Genomic DNA, 14142 nt, shown 5'->3' with positions numbered 1-14142 from the left:
ATGAAAGTGGAAAGGCCTTAAGGGTGAGGAATGATTTAGGGAGCCAGCACTGAGACAGACCCAGGCCAGAGGTGGGGGTTGGCAGAGTCCCACCCAGAACATCCCTGGGTCAGTCCTCTCCCTGGCTCGATTCCTGCAAGCTCCCACTCCCTCCCGTGAGGAGGCATCATCCCTGGGGGGTGGGGGTCACAGGGGAGCCTCACTGCCAATTTTCCATTCGCTCATCACCTACCGGGCACTGGCATGGTCCCAGGAAGCACGTGCGGGCTTGGGAAACTCCCGGTCTAGAGCAGCACTGCCCTACCTGTGGTCCCAGTGCCCACAGCAGACAGCCGGGACGCCAGGAGAGAAAGCTGCCCCGCTTTGTTTGATCCGCATTTCTCAAATTCGAGCACAGAATACCTTTCCCACGAAACACCCATCAAAGTGTCTCTCCACAGCACATGGCTGCCCTGTGTACCTCCCCTGAGCTCTTACCCTCAACAAGCCCCAGGCGTGCAGCAAGCTCCTGGCCGCTGTGGATCGGCCGGAGGCATCCTTCCGTGTCCGCCGGGCCCTGAGCTGGGTGGCTATGGGGCTTGGACAGACTCAAGGAGTCTGGGGGGCTCCCCCAGGTGGTGCCCCAGGCTGGGAGGCCAGAGCCCTGGGCCACTGTGCAGCCCACAAAGCCCTTTATACACGTCACAGCTTTGCTATGAAAACCTCATGGGCAGATGGGCCCCATTTTACAGGTAAAAAGCAGAGTGTGGACTAGGCACCGAGGAGGCAGTCTCGACCAGCTTAAAGCTTGGAACAGAAAGACGCAGAATTCTAGCGTTTAGGGATCCTGGGACCCAAGGACGCATCAAAGAATGCAGCAGCTTTGGGAATTACGGGTGGAGTTAGGGGAAGGGGGTTGGCAGGCTGGGGAGTGGGTGGAAGGAGCCGGGGGAGGCTTCCTGGAGGAGGAGAGCTGGGGTCGGCGGTGCAGACACAGGAAGAGCCCAGGACAGGGTCAGGGTTTGGGTCCGGGCAGGGGCTTTAGCAAAGAGCTTAAGAGAAAGGAACCCCCGGCCGCCCACCCAGGGAGGGTCCACTGCGCGGGGCCTCCCTCAGGAGAGGTGATGCCACTCCTGATGGCCCGTGGTGCCCGCCCAGGACCCCCGGGGCCCGTGAGGGATCTCCAGGTCACGGACACGTCACACTCCAGCATCACCCTGAGCTGGGCTCGGCCCGACACCCAGGACGGGGATGAACCGCAGGGCTACGTGGTGGAGCTGCGCAGCTCGGCCAGCCTGCAGTGGAGCCCGTGCCACGCGGGCACAGTGCAGGGCACCACCTACACGGCCAAGGGGCTGCGGCCCCGGGAGAGCTACCTGCTGCGGGTGACGGCCGTGAACGACGGGGGCCCTGGCCAGCCCACTGTCCTGGGCTCGGCGGTGGAAGCTGTGCCCGTCTCGAGTGAGTCCCCCTCCCTCCTCCAGGCCAGGCCCTTCCCGGGGCCTCTCCCCAATTCAGAGAAGGGCCACATCCTGGGCGGCTAGCAGGGGCAGGGCGCTGGGCGAGGGAGGCCTCGCGAAAACGCATTTTCATCACAGCTCATGCCAAGTCCTACCAGCTCAGCACTCTCCCCAGATTTCAGATGAGGACACTGAGGTCAGGGGTCAGGGGTGCGCTGCCCTGGACCTGGCCGCTGGCCCTCAGCAGAGCCCAGGTGACCGACCCCAAGGCCCAGGTTCGCTCCAGCACTCTTTGCTGCTTCCTGAGTGTGGCTCGAGAGGGCCCGGTGCCCCTCAGCTCCTGCCCGGCTCCCATCAGAGCAGAGGGCCCCCAGGCCCTGTTCCTTGGAAGCGGGACCGCCTCTTCCCGGGGCGGGCTTTCATTGCTGGAGCAGCTGGCCTGTCTTTGGCGCAAGCTGACACTGGGCCGTCCCAGTGGAGCCCAGGTGTCCGTGTGATGACAAAGGGGACGCACAGAGAAGAGGTCCCTGCATCTGTGTCCAGGGCCCAGAGGCTTGTCCTGGCCCTGCCCCCACTCCAGGGCTCTCCCGCCACTTCCTGCCTCAAGTGGGTCGTTGTCTCATCACAAGACACAGGAGTTTCTGTGCCGGCCTGACCCTGAGGCTGCCCACCACAGCTCCCCTGCAGGAATCCCCTCCAGCCCCCTCTCCAGGTCCTACAGGGCCCCCCATCTGATGTCCCACGGGGTCTCAGCGTCCCAGGGCTGCCCAGCGTCCCCCTGCAGCCCTGCCCGGCCATAACCAGGGCTGGGGCCCAAGTGCAGAGGGAGCTGACAGGCCACCCCGTGTGTTCCAGTCCGCCCCAAGTTCCGCATGGACGCCGGCATGAAGGACTTGCTGACGGTCAGAGCTGGGGACACGGTCCGCGTGCCCGTCTACTTTGAGGTGAGCACACGTATTGAGCTTCGGGGGACAGTGTCAGCCCTGAGGGCCTCCTCTCTTTCCTGCTCGTCGGGGACCTGGTTCGTGCTGGAAGTCTGGCGGTAGAGAGGAGTGTGGGCGTCCCGCTGCAGGCAGCCCTGTGCTGAGCGCCAGCCGCCGCTCCGCTCCCGTCTGCGAGCCCTCTGGTGGTGGCTCCCGGGACTGCGCCTCTAAGCCCACCCCTACTTCCCCTTGGTCTGGGAAGGGGGTCCTGGACTTCAGAAAGTGTGAGCACGCGGCCTGCCTCTGACCCAGGACGACCTCCAGCAGCAGCACTGTCTGTGGGCACGTGGTTGAGCAGCCAGGGAGGTTAGAAGCACAGGTGGCCTGGATTCAAATTCTGACCCCAGCCTGCACTGACTGACTTTCAACACACATCTCAACATCTGTGTTCCCACGTCCTCTGTCAAATGTGTTTAATAGCAGTAACGTCTCAAAGGGTTGTTCTGAGGATTCAAGGAATCCGTAATTGAAAGCACATAAACAGTGCTGGGCAAGTGGCAAGTACCCAGGATGCATCGCCTGTCGTTATTACTGTTGCTACTGCTGTTGTTAAAGCCATCGTTGTCTGTGTAGGAAGCTCACAGGCGGCAGAGCCAGATTCAAACCCCACCTATCTCTAAATTACGTGTTCTTAACTGTTAGACCATGATGACGACAGTGGTAACAATGACAGAAACGTGGGAGACGCACTGAGCGTCTGCTCTGTCTTGGGCCCTGTTCTCTGAGCTTCCCATGTATCAGTCATTTCTCGGTTCTCAGACAAGCCTGTGAGGTCGGTCACTGTTCGTGGCCCCAGGTGACTCATGCCCAGTGCTGAGAGAGAGGGTCGCGGCCATCGGGCAGGGTCAGGCCCCCATCCTCTCCCTGCTGGGCCCCTGCAGGGACCCCCGAGTCACTGGCCTGGGGCCTTGGCACCAGCTGGTTGGTATTCTCCTCCCATGAGTGCTCCCCTCCCACGAGTGCTCCCCACTCCCCCCTGCCCTTGTGCCCCCCGTCCGGTGAACTGAGAGCCAGTCATGCTCTCCTGGTCAAACCTCACAACAGCAGCTCATGGCTCATGAAACGAAGCCCATGTGTCTGCACGCGTGCTCTGTGCAAGGCCTTACCCCTCAGCCGCCCTGCCTCTGCCTCACCCGCTCATTTCCCCTCAACCCTGCCATGCCCACCCGTCCACCATCCTTTCCCTAGCCAGCTCTGCCCCAGGGCCTCTCCTTGCACCCGCACCTCAGCCCAGCGAAAAGCCGTCCCTCCTACCAAACTCCCTCTCACCCCCTCTCCTCCATGCCCAGGCTGCGCCCACCCCGGAGGTGACCTGGCTGAAGGACGGCTTGCCCCTGCCTAAGCGGAGTGTGGCCTCCGTCAAGGATGGCCTCACCCAGCTCCTGGTCCCGTCGGCCAGCCTCGACGACAGCGGCGTCTACACCGTGGTGCTGAGGAGCCTGCGAGGGGAGGAGGCCACCTACAGCTTCCGCCTCAGGGTGGCAGGTGAGGCCGGCCTGCCCTGGGCTGGACTCAGACGGGCCACTCCCAGACCCTTGCTGGGCGCCCACCCGGAGGGAGAGAGCCGGAGGGGCCGGGGGAGCGGGGCTTCACCGTCCTCCTGCCCTGGGTGCCTGGGGACAGCTGAGCACAGTCTTCAGGACCCGCTGTCCCTCCTCTGGGTCAGTGAGCAGAGACAGTCACCGCCATCCCATCGGCCCAAGGAGGGCTAGGAAGAAATGTCCGTGGTCCTCACCTGGGATGAAGGTGGTCCCCCGGCCCGGCCCCAAGGGGCTTTCTCAAACCCAGAACTAACCACCAGTTGACAGTGGGGGCTCTGTAACTTGGTCTTATGGAAGCCCCACTCTGTTCCCGTGTCCTGTGTCACGAACAGGCCAAAGTGGATCCCAATGAGCCTCTTCAGAGGCGTTCAACCCTCCAGCAGTAACTGCAGGGCTTGCCCAGTTCTCTCTGGTCCCCTGTCTGGGGAGACCGTGTCTTCCAGGGCCTTGGAAGAAGAGGGGGCCTGGGAAGGACTTGGGAACCCAGGAAGGATTCGGGGACCCAGGGTAGGACTTGGGGACTTAGGCAGGACTCAGGCCCTGGAGCAGGACATGGGGAGACAGGGCAGTTCTCAGGGACTCAGGTCAGGACTCAGGGACTTGGGGCAGGACCTAGGCCCTGGCAGGATAAGGGAACCTGGGCAGGACTGGAGCCCCAGGCAGGGCTCAGCAGGGGCCCCGGGCCCAGTCAGGCGCACACGAGCCCCAGCCTGCCCGCTCTGTCCCTACAGCGCGCCCGCGGGCGCCAGGGCCCATCGTGCTGCGGGAGGGCACGCTGGGCTCGGTGACCGTCGAGTGGGAGCCGTCCCCGGACGAGGCGGAGGCGGGCGACGCGCCGCTGCACTACGCGGTGCTGATGCGCACCTCGGCCCACGCGCCCTGGTGTCCGGCGGCCGAGCGCCTGCACAACTGCCGCTTCACCCTGGTGGGCGTCCTCCCGGGCCACGAGTACCACTTCCGCGTGGTGGCCAAGAACGAGCTGGGCGCCAGCGAGCCCTCGGACACGCGCCAGCCCTGGGTCGTCCCGCGCCAGCCGCCTGGTGAGCTCGCCGTCCAGGGCGCCAGGGACGGGGTTGGAGGCGGGGCCCCGCCCCTGTCCTCAGGCTCCGCCTCTGCGGGGAGAACGCGAGGGCCGGGTGCTTCTCAAGTCAGAGGCGGGCGATACAGTAGACAGAGGTCAGTGCTTCTCTGAAAATAGTCCTTTGCGATCAGACAGATTCGAAACTTCAAAGCAGTCGCCTGAAAAATCAGGCCCTAAAATCAGATGTACATTTTCACGATTTCTAAATTTCACGATTTTCTAAAATGGAAAAGTGTCCGAAGGTTCCACACTCAGATGCATCCGTAGGTAGTTAGGGCCTGCTCAGTTTTCATTTCTTCTTTTGATTTCTTCTATGTTCCAATTTGCCCACAGTACGTGTGTGTTAGCTTGTAGTACAGGGGGGGAAAAAAAAAAAGAAAAGAAAATTTTAAAAAAGGGTAAAAAAAAATGAGTACAGCAGCCTTGGGGTCAAGTTTGCAGGCGAGATGTCAGGGAGCCCCGGCACGCCCGCCTCCACCAGGAGCTTCCCACCCACGGCTCCCCACCGCCCTCCCGGCTCTCTGACCTTCCGCTTTCCGCTACAGACAAGGTCGCGGCGAGGGCCCCGAGCTACCGGGAGCCCGACCTGAGCCAGAAGCCGCGCTTCCTGGTGGGCCTCCGCCCCACCTGCTGCCCCTGGGCAGCGAGTGCTGCATGACCTGCGCCGTGCAGGGCCAGCCACGCCCCCACGTCTCCTGGTTCAAGAACGACCAGAGCCTGGCCAACCACCCCGCCGCGTACACCACCGACGTGATGGGTGTGTGCTCCCTCGTCATCCCCAGCGTCTCCGCCACGGACGGCGGCCAGTACAAGGCGGTGGCCGAGAACACTCTGGGCCAGGCGGTCAGCACCGCCACGCTCATCGTCGTGGGTGAGGCTTCCCGGCTCGGGCTTAAGCTGGCTGGGGGGCCGGGGGGCGGGGAGAGCCAGGGGGGCAGCCCCAGCTGCTTTCAGGGAGCCCCCTGGGAGGGTGGGCTGGGGCCAGGCCGGCAGGTTCGCAGCCTGGCTCTGTGTGAACTCCCTTACTTAACATCTGCCTCTGGTCTTTCTGGGGCCCTGGTTTGCTCATCTGTAAGATGCGGTGGGCAAGATCACAGGTGAGCAGCTCTTGGCTTGAGGGGCTGCATGCCGCCCGCCTAAGTGTCCCGGAACAGCCTCGCCCCTGTTCTGAACGGGAGAGAAAGCCGCGATGCCCCTTTGTGAGCATGCCCAGAGACGGACACGCGGTGCCCCCGGGCCACACGGCTCTCTTGTCAATGGTCTCCTTTTCAGTAAGGCAGATCATATGTGTTAATAAGAAAACATTTCCCCTGATAACATCTTATATTTTGAAAAGCAAGAAGGAAAAGTAACTCCTAACATTCTGAATTATTCAGAATTGACTTTTGTGCAGCGATGACCCTTTCAACCCTGGGGAGGAACATTTCGAAGTGCCTGGCTCATGTGCACACTAGTGTTTGGGGACCCTAGGGGCCGGGGAAGAAGAACCTGGCCCAAACTCAGAGAGCATCTGGTGGCTGTGGCCCCGTAGCAGAGCTCCCAGGCCTGGCCCACTGCGGGGTTGTGTTGACCTTGGGACAAGCCAGGCACCCTGGTCCTCTGTGTTTTGCAGAGCCCAGCGATGAGCCCCGCCGCACAGTGGAATGGCCCTGCCCGGCCCCTCAGCCGGCGGATGACCGCGAGTCCCTGAAGCTCCACTCCTCATACCACGCCCGCCTGGGGAGCCCATCCAAGGGGGTGGAGGATGCTGGCCATGCCCAGAGCCTCAGGGGAGGGCGAGCAAGGGGGAAGCCTCTCCAGGGGGGCGCGGAGGCTTCAGGGAAGACAAAGAGGAAGCAGGCGTTCAGACTCCCAGCCTTGAGCTGAGTCACTGGACTGCATGGCCTCGAGGCTCCCGCTTGGGGGATCAGAAGGCAGGCGTCTGTCTGCAGGATGGAGTCTTGGTCCTCGATACCCTGGGCTGGGCTGTTAGAGGGAGGTGGGGAAGAGCTGGGTCTGTGTGCCCATGGTGAGGGGAAAGCGAGGGGTCAGAGGACCTGGGCGGGGCCGGGGCTGGAGGGCATGTGTGTGTTTGTGTGGATGTGTGGGTGCATGCTCTTGCCTGGAGAGTCCCAGGGACCGGGGAGCCTGGTGGGCTGCCGTCCATGGGGTTGCACAGAGTCGGACACGACTGAGCCACTTAGCAGCAGCAGCAGCAGCAATGGACGCATGCACGCTAGGGGAGATGCTTTCTGTGTGCTGTTTCTTCATTAAAATGCTGGCTAACACAGGCAAACCGTCTGCAGATGAATTTGGGGTCTGCACGCTGGGGAGAGATGGATTTCCTGTGCGGAGTCTCTGTGCCAGCCTCCAGGGCGACAGGGGTGGGGGTGGAGGGAGGCCGGCTTCTGGCTGGAGGGAAGAGTTCGGTTGGAACTGGGCTCTTCTGCAGTTAGTTCCAAGGGTGTGAAAGCTGAGCCTGTCCCGAGGGTCTTCGTGGTGGAGAGACCTCCCTGAGCCCCAGCTGGTATCTCCTGCCCACCTCTGTCTGACCAAATCCTGTGCAAATCCTGGGGATCCTAGTTCCCCAACCAGGGGTGGAATTCGGGCCTCTTGGCAGTGAGAGCGAGGGTCCTAGCCACCGGACAGCCAGGGAATTCCTTAATAAATGAAACAACTTTTTAACAAAATAGAGCAAATAGCTTCAAAAATTTTTTTAAGCTTTGAATAACTTAGAAGAAAACAATGAAGGGCAGGAACCAGTGAATTATAGCACACGTTTTTCAACAGGAAAATCAAATTCAAAGACTGTCTTTTTGAAATGGTTAAAATACTGACAAACTTCTGTTACGATTTAATCAAGTGAAACAAGCAATAGCAAAAATAAACATTAGGAATGAAGAAGAAAGCATATCACAGATTCAGCAGAGACAAAATGTATTTTTTAACACGACATTTAGACATTTGAAAATTTCAACAGAATGTGTGAATTCCTAGATAACACCATTGACCAAAACAGACTCAAGGAGAGACAGAAAGCCTGAGTAGTCCTATACCGTTGAAGAAATTCAGTTGGTTGCTAAGCATTTTCCCACAAAGAAAAGAGCCCAGAGGTCTGATAGGTGGAAATGTTTCAGGAACATTTTCAATCTTAACAATCTTCCCCAGAGACTAGAAAAAGAAGAGTTTTTTCGCCTTATTAGATAAGATTAGTCTAATCTGATGCCAGAACCACAGGGACAGTTGCTTGTCAGTTGCTAAGTCACATCCAACTCTCTTACCCACGGACTATTGCCTGCCAGGCTCCTTTGTTCATGGGGTTTCCCAGGCAAGAATATTGCAGTGGGTTGCCATTTCCTTCTGCAGGGGATCTTCTCAGCCTAGGGATCAAACCCAGTCTCCTGTGTCTCCTGCATTGGCAGGCAGATTCTTTACCACTGAGCCCCCAGGGAAGCCCATCATTTAGAACAGCAGCAAGTAGAATACCTAGGAAGAGATCTAATAAAATAAGAAACTATAAAACTTTCTTGAAGGGAATTTTAAATGGCATAAGTAAATGGACAGACTACATCATTGGTGAGGATGGTAATATTACAAAGACATCAATCAGCTGTCCCCAAATGCATTTATAGATTCAATGCATTTTCAGTAAAAATTCCAACAGGGCTTTTCACACAAACTGACAAAGTGATTCTAAAATTTATGCAGGTGAACTAAGAGTAAAAAAAAAAAAAAAAATCAGAAAATTCCTGAAGAAGAGGAAAAAAGAAAGGAGGAAATTTGCCCTATCAAATATCAAGGCTTGTTATCGCCATAGTAACTAGAGCAGTGTGGTTTGGGTGTATCAGGAGATACACAGAAGATCAGGAAGAACAAATCCAGTCCTGTTTGGTAACTCGATTCATGACACAGTGGGTGTCACAGATCAGCAGGCAGGGATGGGGTGCTTATTGTGCTGTTCCGGGACAACTGGTCAACCACGTGAGACTGCGTCCCTACCTTGATCTAAACATGAAAATGAATCCCAGGTGTAAATTTATACGTAAGTGGCAAACTAAACCTTAGGAAATGCTAGGACAGGAAAATACCTAATTACTTCGAGGTAGGGAAGGTTTTCGTAAGATTCCAAAACCAAAGCCATAAAAGAAAAAAAATAATTTGTATGAAAATTAAACACGTTTTATCAAAAGTCAACAAAGAACATGAAACGATAAGCCACAGGATGGACAAGAGATCTGCCCAGTCAGGTGAACGAGACTGCCCGTGACTCGTGGCTGTACAGACCCCTTCACGGGCTTCCCAGGTGACTCGGTGGTAAAGAACCCGCCTGCCAATGCAGGAGACATGGGCTCAATCCCTGGGCTGGGAAAACACCTGTGGAGCAACAAAGCTTGTGCATCGCAACTCCTGAGCCTGTGCTCAAGAGCCCAGAAGCCACAATTACGGAAGTGCTCGCACCCAAGAGCCCGTGCTCAGCAACAAGAGAAGCCACCACAATGAGAAGCCTGAGCAGCTAGAGAGGAGCCCCCACATCCTGGAGCTAGAGAGGAGCCCCACGTGCTGCAACCAGAGAGGAGCCCGCACACGCTGCAACCTGAGAAAAGCCCATATAGCAGCAGAGACCCAGCAAGCTGAAAATGAATAAATAAGATTATTTTTTAAAAGACTCCTTCAAATCAATGCGAAAAAAAATAAACATCTCAAGAGAAAAATGAACAGAAGACACAAACAGACCTTCCCAAGAAGAGGTAACACAATTATAGGCTCAGAAGCACATGGAAAAATGTTCAACCTCATGTGTAACCCTAAACTCTAAACCCTAATTTGTAATACTTAAATCACAGTTGTATAACACATCACCTTTATCTGACTGGTGAAAATTAACGGCCTGCCCCGGTTCTGGGGACTGTGGGACTCTGGCCCACAGCTGGTAGGGGTTTGAATGGGAGAAAGTCCACGGTTACCTGAGCAGGTGGAGCATGGCAATCACATGGGTGAGGGTCTCCAGAGAAACAGAACCAAGAGGTTACATACGGATGGATAGAAAGAGGCTTACCCTGAGGGGTTGGGGATGCTCACTGTGGAGGCCGTCTGCAGGCTGGAGGCCCAGGGGAGCAGGGTGTGTTCCAGCCCAGACCCGAAGTCCCAGGAGCTGGACCCCGGGAGTCAACAGTGTACGTACGTCCTGGTGTGACTGCAAAGGCCCAGGAGCCTGCACCCCGGCTGACCGAGAGCGGGAGGTGGAGGCCCAGCTCAGACACAGAGCTGACTCACCCACCTCTACCTCCCTGTTCTGTTCAGACTTCCCTGGTGAGAACCGTCTGCAGTGTTTGCAGATTTCAATGCCAGTGTCTTCTGGAAACAACCTCACAGACACACCCGAAGCCAGGTTTCACCAGCCATCAGGGCCTCCCTCATCCCAGCCAACTCACACATAAAATTGACCATCCCAGGAAGGATACCTTCTGACCCAGCAATTCCACCCCCAAGTGTATAGTCTAGACAAGAAATGTTCGTATGTGTGCCTCGCAGAAAAGATTTCACAGCAGCACTGTGACTGTTACAAGAACCACAGACTGGAAACAACCCAATATCCACATCAGTAGAATATGATAGGAAAAGAAACAGAATGTTGTTGTTCAGTCTCTAGGCCGTGGTCCAATTCTTTTCAACTCCATAGACTGCAGCATGCCGGGCTTCCCTGTCCGTCACTATCTTCCAGAGTGCTCGAACTCATGTCCATCGAGTCGGTGATGTCATCCAACCATCTCATCCTCTGTCGTCCCCTTCTCCTCTTGCCCTCAATCTTTCCCAGCATCGGGGTCTTTTCCAGTGAGTTGGTCTTCACATCAGGTGGCCAAAGTGTTGGAGCTTCAGCTTCAGCATCAGTCCTTCCAATGAATATTCAGGGCTGATGTCCTTTAGGATGGACTGGTTGGATCTCCTTGCCGTCCAAGGGACTCTCAAGAGTCTTCTCCAGCACCGCAGTTCGAAAGCATCCGTTCTTGAGTCCTCGGCCTTCTTCATGGTCCAACTTTTCCATCCGTTCACTGGAAAAACCTTTACTAATCAACATGGATTTATCTCAAAAGCAACTTGATTGAAAGAAACAAATAACGTATGTGTACACACTTGTGTCCATCCATTTACATCTGGGTCAACGCAGGCACACGAAACAGGCTGCTGTGTGAAGATGGGCGCACAGCGGCGCGGCTATGAAGAGACGTAGGTGATTGATTAACACAGCTGTCGGCCAGTGGGTACCCTAGGGGTGGGGGTGCAGAGCTGGCTGGAGGAAAAGGAGAAAATTGCAGCTCAGCCAAGGGGAGGCCTTTAGGGAACCTACGAAGATCTTTTTCTTTCATTTGCGTATCATGAAGTTTTCTGTTTATCATTCTTTAAAACAGAAAAAAATACTTTTTTTACACACGAGTGTAATTGTTGCATAAAACACTTGAATTCCTCTCTTTCTCTGAACACACATACACAAAAACCCCTCTCATTTCTCCCCTTCCTCTTCCAATTCACTTTAAGAGTTTTGTTTTTTTTTTTTAATGTAAAATATCTTACTCATAATAGTGGTATTGAATGCATGAATTCAGGTCACAAACATTGCAGATTTATTCAACTGAGTTTCGTGTCTTCTGTTCCAAATTTTAAAGCAGAGGAGCTGTTCCCCACGTCTGTCTCTTAAGCTGCATATTGCCTTTTATTTGTACATAATTTCCAAAGTACAGGAAAGGAGTTCTCACATCTCACATCTGCATTGAGTCATAGAAGATAAGATAGGATTGTTGGGGGCAGTCTGCAGTGATGAGAGGAAATGAAAAAGAGAACAAAACAATGGTAACTTTCTTCCTGTGAGCGCACCTGGGACCCTCGCAGCCCAGGTGCGCTAGCCTCGCCCTGGCGTCTCCCAGTGCCCCTTAGCCCCGCCCCTCTTCGCCGGACACGCCCACGCCTCCCTCTCTCATTGGCTGCGAAAACATGGCGGCAGCCAACCAATGACAATGAAATGTGACTTGGGACTACCACCTGGGTTCTATCCCTGGGCCGGGAAGATCCCCTGGAGAAGGGATAGGATACCCACTCCAGTATTCTTGGGCTTCCTTTGTGGCTTGGCTGGTAAAGAATCCACATGCAATGCAGGAGACCTTGGTTCGATCCCTGGGTTGGGAAGATCCCCCCTAACCCTAACCCGCTCCAGTATTCTGGCCTGGAGAATTCCATGAACTGTATGGTCCATGGGGTCACAGAGTGGGACACGACTGAGCGACTCTCACTTTCACCTTTCTGGAGTCCTTGGAACCTCCTGCTGAGAACAGTGGTGAGCCCACAGGGTGGTGTAGGGGTGGAAGATGGGACTCCTGGGTCTTAGAATGAGTTGCGGGACAGCTCCAGTTGTGGCTGGGAGAGCCCACACTTGCACGGGCTCTCACTTGGCTTAAGGTTCTGCTCTTGCTATCTTGAAATTCATAATCATTTTTAAACAAGAGGCTTCACATACTCAGTTCACTGGGGCTCGTACATTATGTCCCATTCCGGGGTAAGGGTAGTTCCCAAACTTCAATACATGTCAAAATTACTCTGAGGACCCACCACAAATATTAGCACTGATAGTAATAATCCTGTGATGTTGACTGTGATAATAAATGGCAGGAGTTTGGCATTTCTCAACAGGAAAGAGACCCTCTGTCTTGGGTTAGAGGGCCGTGTGTGGCCTGGGCCTCCCGGAGTAGGAGCTGACCGAGCTTCAGGGGACACAGCTCTGGCCACAGGGGTGACCAAGGTACTAGTTGTGGTCTCTCCCGAGATGCTGGTGCAGCTGCTCCAGGCCCATAATGGGCTGCTTGGCCCAGGGCTGGACCAGGCCCAGGCATCAGGCTCCCGCCTGGAGTGTCCTGTCCAGTCCCTGGCCACCAGCCTCTGGGAGACGCTCCAGCCCCAGGAGAAAGGGCTGTGGGAGGCCCAGGAGGCTGGAGCCGAGCCTGGGCATCGTGGTCCATGAGTCTCAGAGGCAGAGAGGCCAGGGCGGCAGCTCTCCCAGGCTCCACAGCTGCAGAGACAGGACCCTGGGAGGTGGGGTGAAGGAGAGTGTGACATCCCCAAGCGGTGGCCCCGGGCGCAGCAGGTAGAGGACATCTGGCTGCCCACCTGGGGTCCTTGGGCAGCTCACCCAACCACCTGAGTTTCGGACTTCCCTCAAACTGGCTGGCATTGTGGTCCTGCCCGCTTCCGGGGCCCTGAGCGGGAATGCACTCTGAGCCCTGCCGGTACTCGATGGTGTCATCCTCGGCTCCTGGACCGGCCTCCTTCACTCCAGCTGCTGGGACAGAGGGGACCAGAGGTCTGGCTCTCCTGCTCCCTGCAGTGGAGGGGGGAGGGTTTACCACCCTCACCTGCAGCCTGAGGCCCATTCCAGACACTGGATGAAGACACATGGGCACCCAAGAAGCTAAGGCTGGGACCCCAGCCCCTGGAAATCATCTGGCGTGACTTCCTGTAGAGACCAACAAGGCCCAGAGAGGGAGAGCGCCTCGCTCAGGGCCCCACGGCCAGTTAGGGCAGAGCTAGCTTACGTTCTCACTCCCCAGTTAGCGTTCTCTTCACTGTCCCCCCAACCGCCTGGGGAGGGCCTGTCCCAGGCTGCAGGCTCCTGGGGCTCCGCCAGCCCCCTACCCTGCGCCGCCCCCCCCCTCCCGCCCCGGGAGCTCTGGGCGTCCTGCGGGTGTCCTCCCATCCCAGCACTGTCGTTTACCAGAAGTGTGGCCTTGAGCAAGGTACTCACTGTCCTTCAGCCCAGGCCTTGATTGGCACCGTGGAGGTGATCACAGACCCTCCCCCAGACCCCCCACCCTGTGCTCACACCAGGGGGCCAGGCTGTGAGCCAGGAGCGGCTGGAGGAGGAGGAAGAGGCAAGCTGGCAGTGGGGTCTGGCAGGGTGGGGGCAGGAGCCTCCCCCACTGCCCAGAGAACGTCAGGGGGAGGGTGTGGGCGGGGCAGGGCCTGGAGGGGGCTGGGGGGACACCCGGGAAGCCCTCAGTTCGGTTCAGTCGCTCAGTCATGTCTGACTCTTTGGAACCCCATGGACTGCAGCATGCCAGGCCTCCCTGTCCATC

General features: G+C 56.8%; 1 protein-coding gene across 1 annotated transcript in view; it reads left to right on the top strand.

The window, feature by feature from the left end:
* The window catches only part of IGFN1 (immunoglobulin like and fibronectin type III domain containing 1), a 30655-nt gene extending 23336 nt beyond the window's left edge, over positions 1 to 7319 (top strand). Inside the window, 7 exon segments of the mRNA XM_070384655.1 lie at positions 1138 to 1440; positions 2295 to 2383; positions 3712 to 3907; positions 4695 to 5003; positions 5590 to 5664; positions 5667 to 5915; positions 6657 to 7319. Coding sequence (XP_070240756.1) covers positions 1138 to 1440; positions 2295 to 2383; positions 3712 to 3907; positions 4695 to 5003; positions 5590 to 5664; positions 5667 to 5915; positions 6657 to 6910 — 1475 coding nt within the window. The 3' untranslated portion in view covers positions 6911 to 7319.
* The last annotated feature ends 6823 nt before the right edge of the window (positions 7320 to 14142 follow it).

Source organism: Bos mutus, chromosome 16 (assembly GCF_027580195.1).
Source record: "Bos mutus isolate GX-2022 chromosome 16, NWIPB_WYAK_1.1, whole genome shotgun sequence".
Taxonomy (NCBI): Eukaryota; Metazoa; Chordata; class Mammalia; order Artiodactyla; family Bovidae; genus Bos; species Bos mutus.
This window is presented reverse-complemented; position numbering and strand designations above follow the sequence as displayed.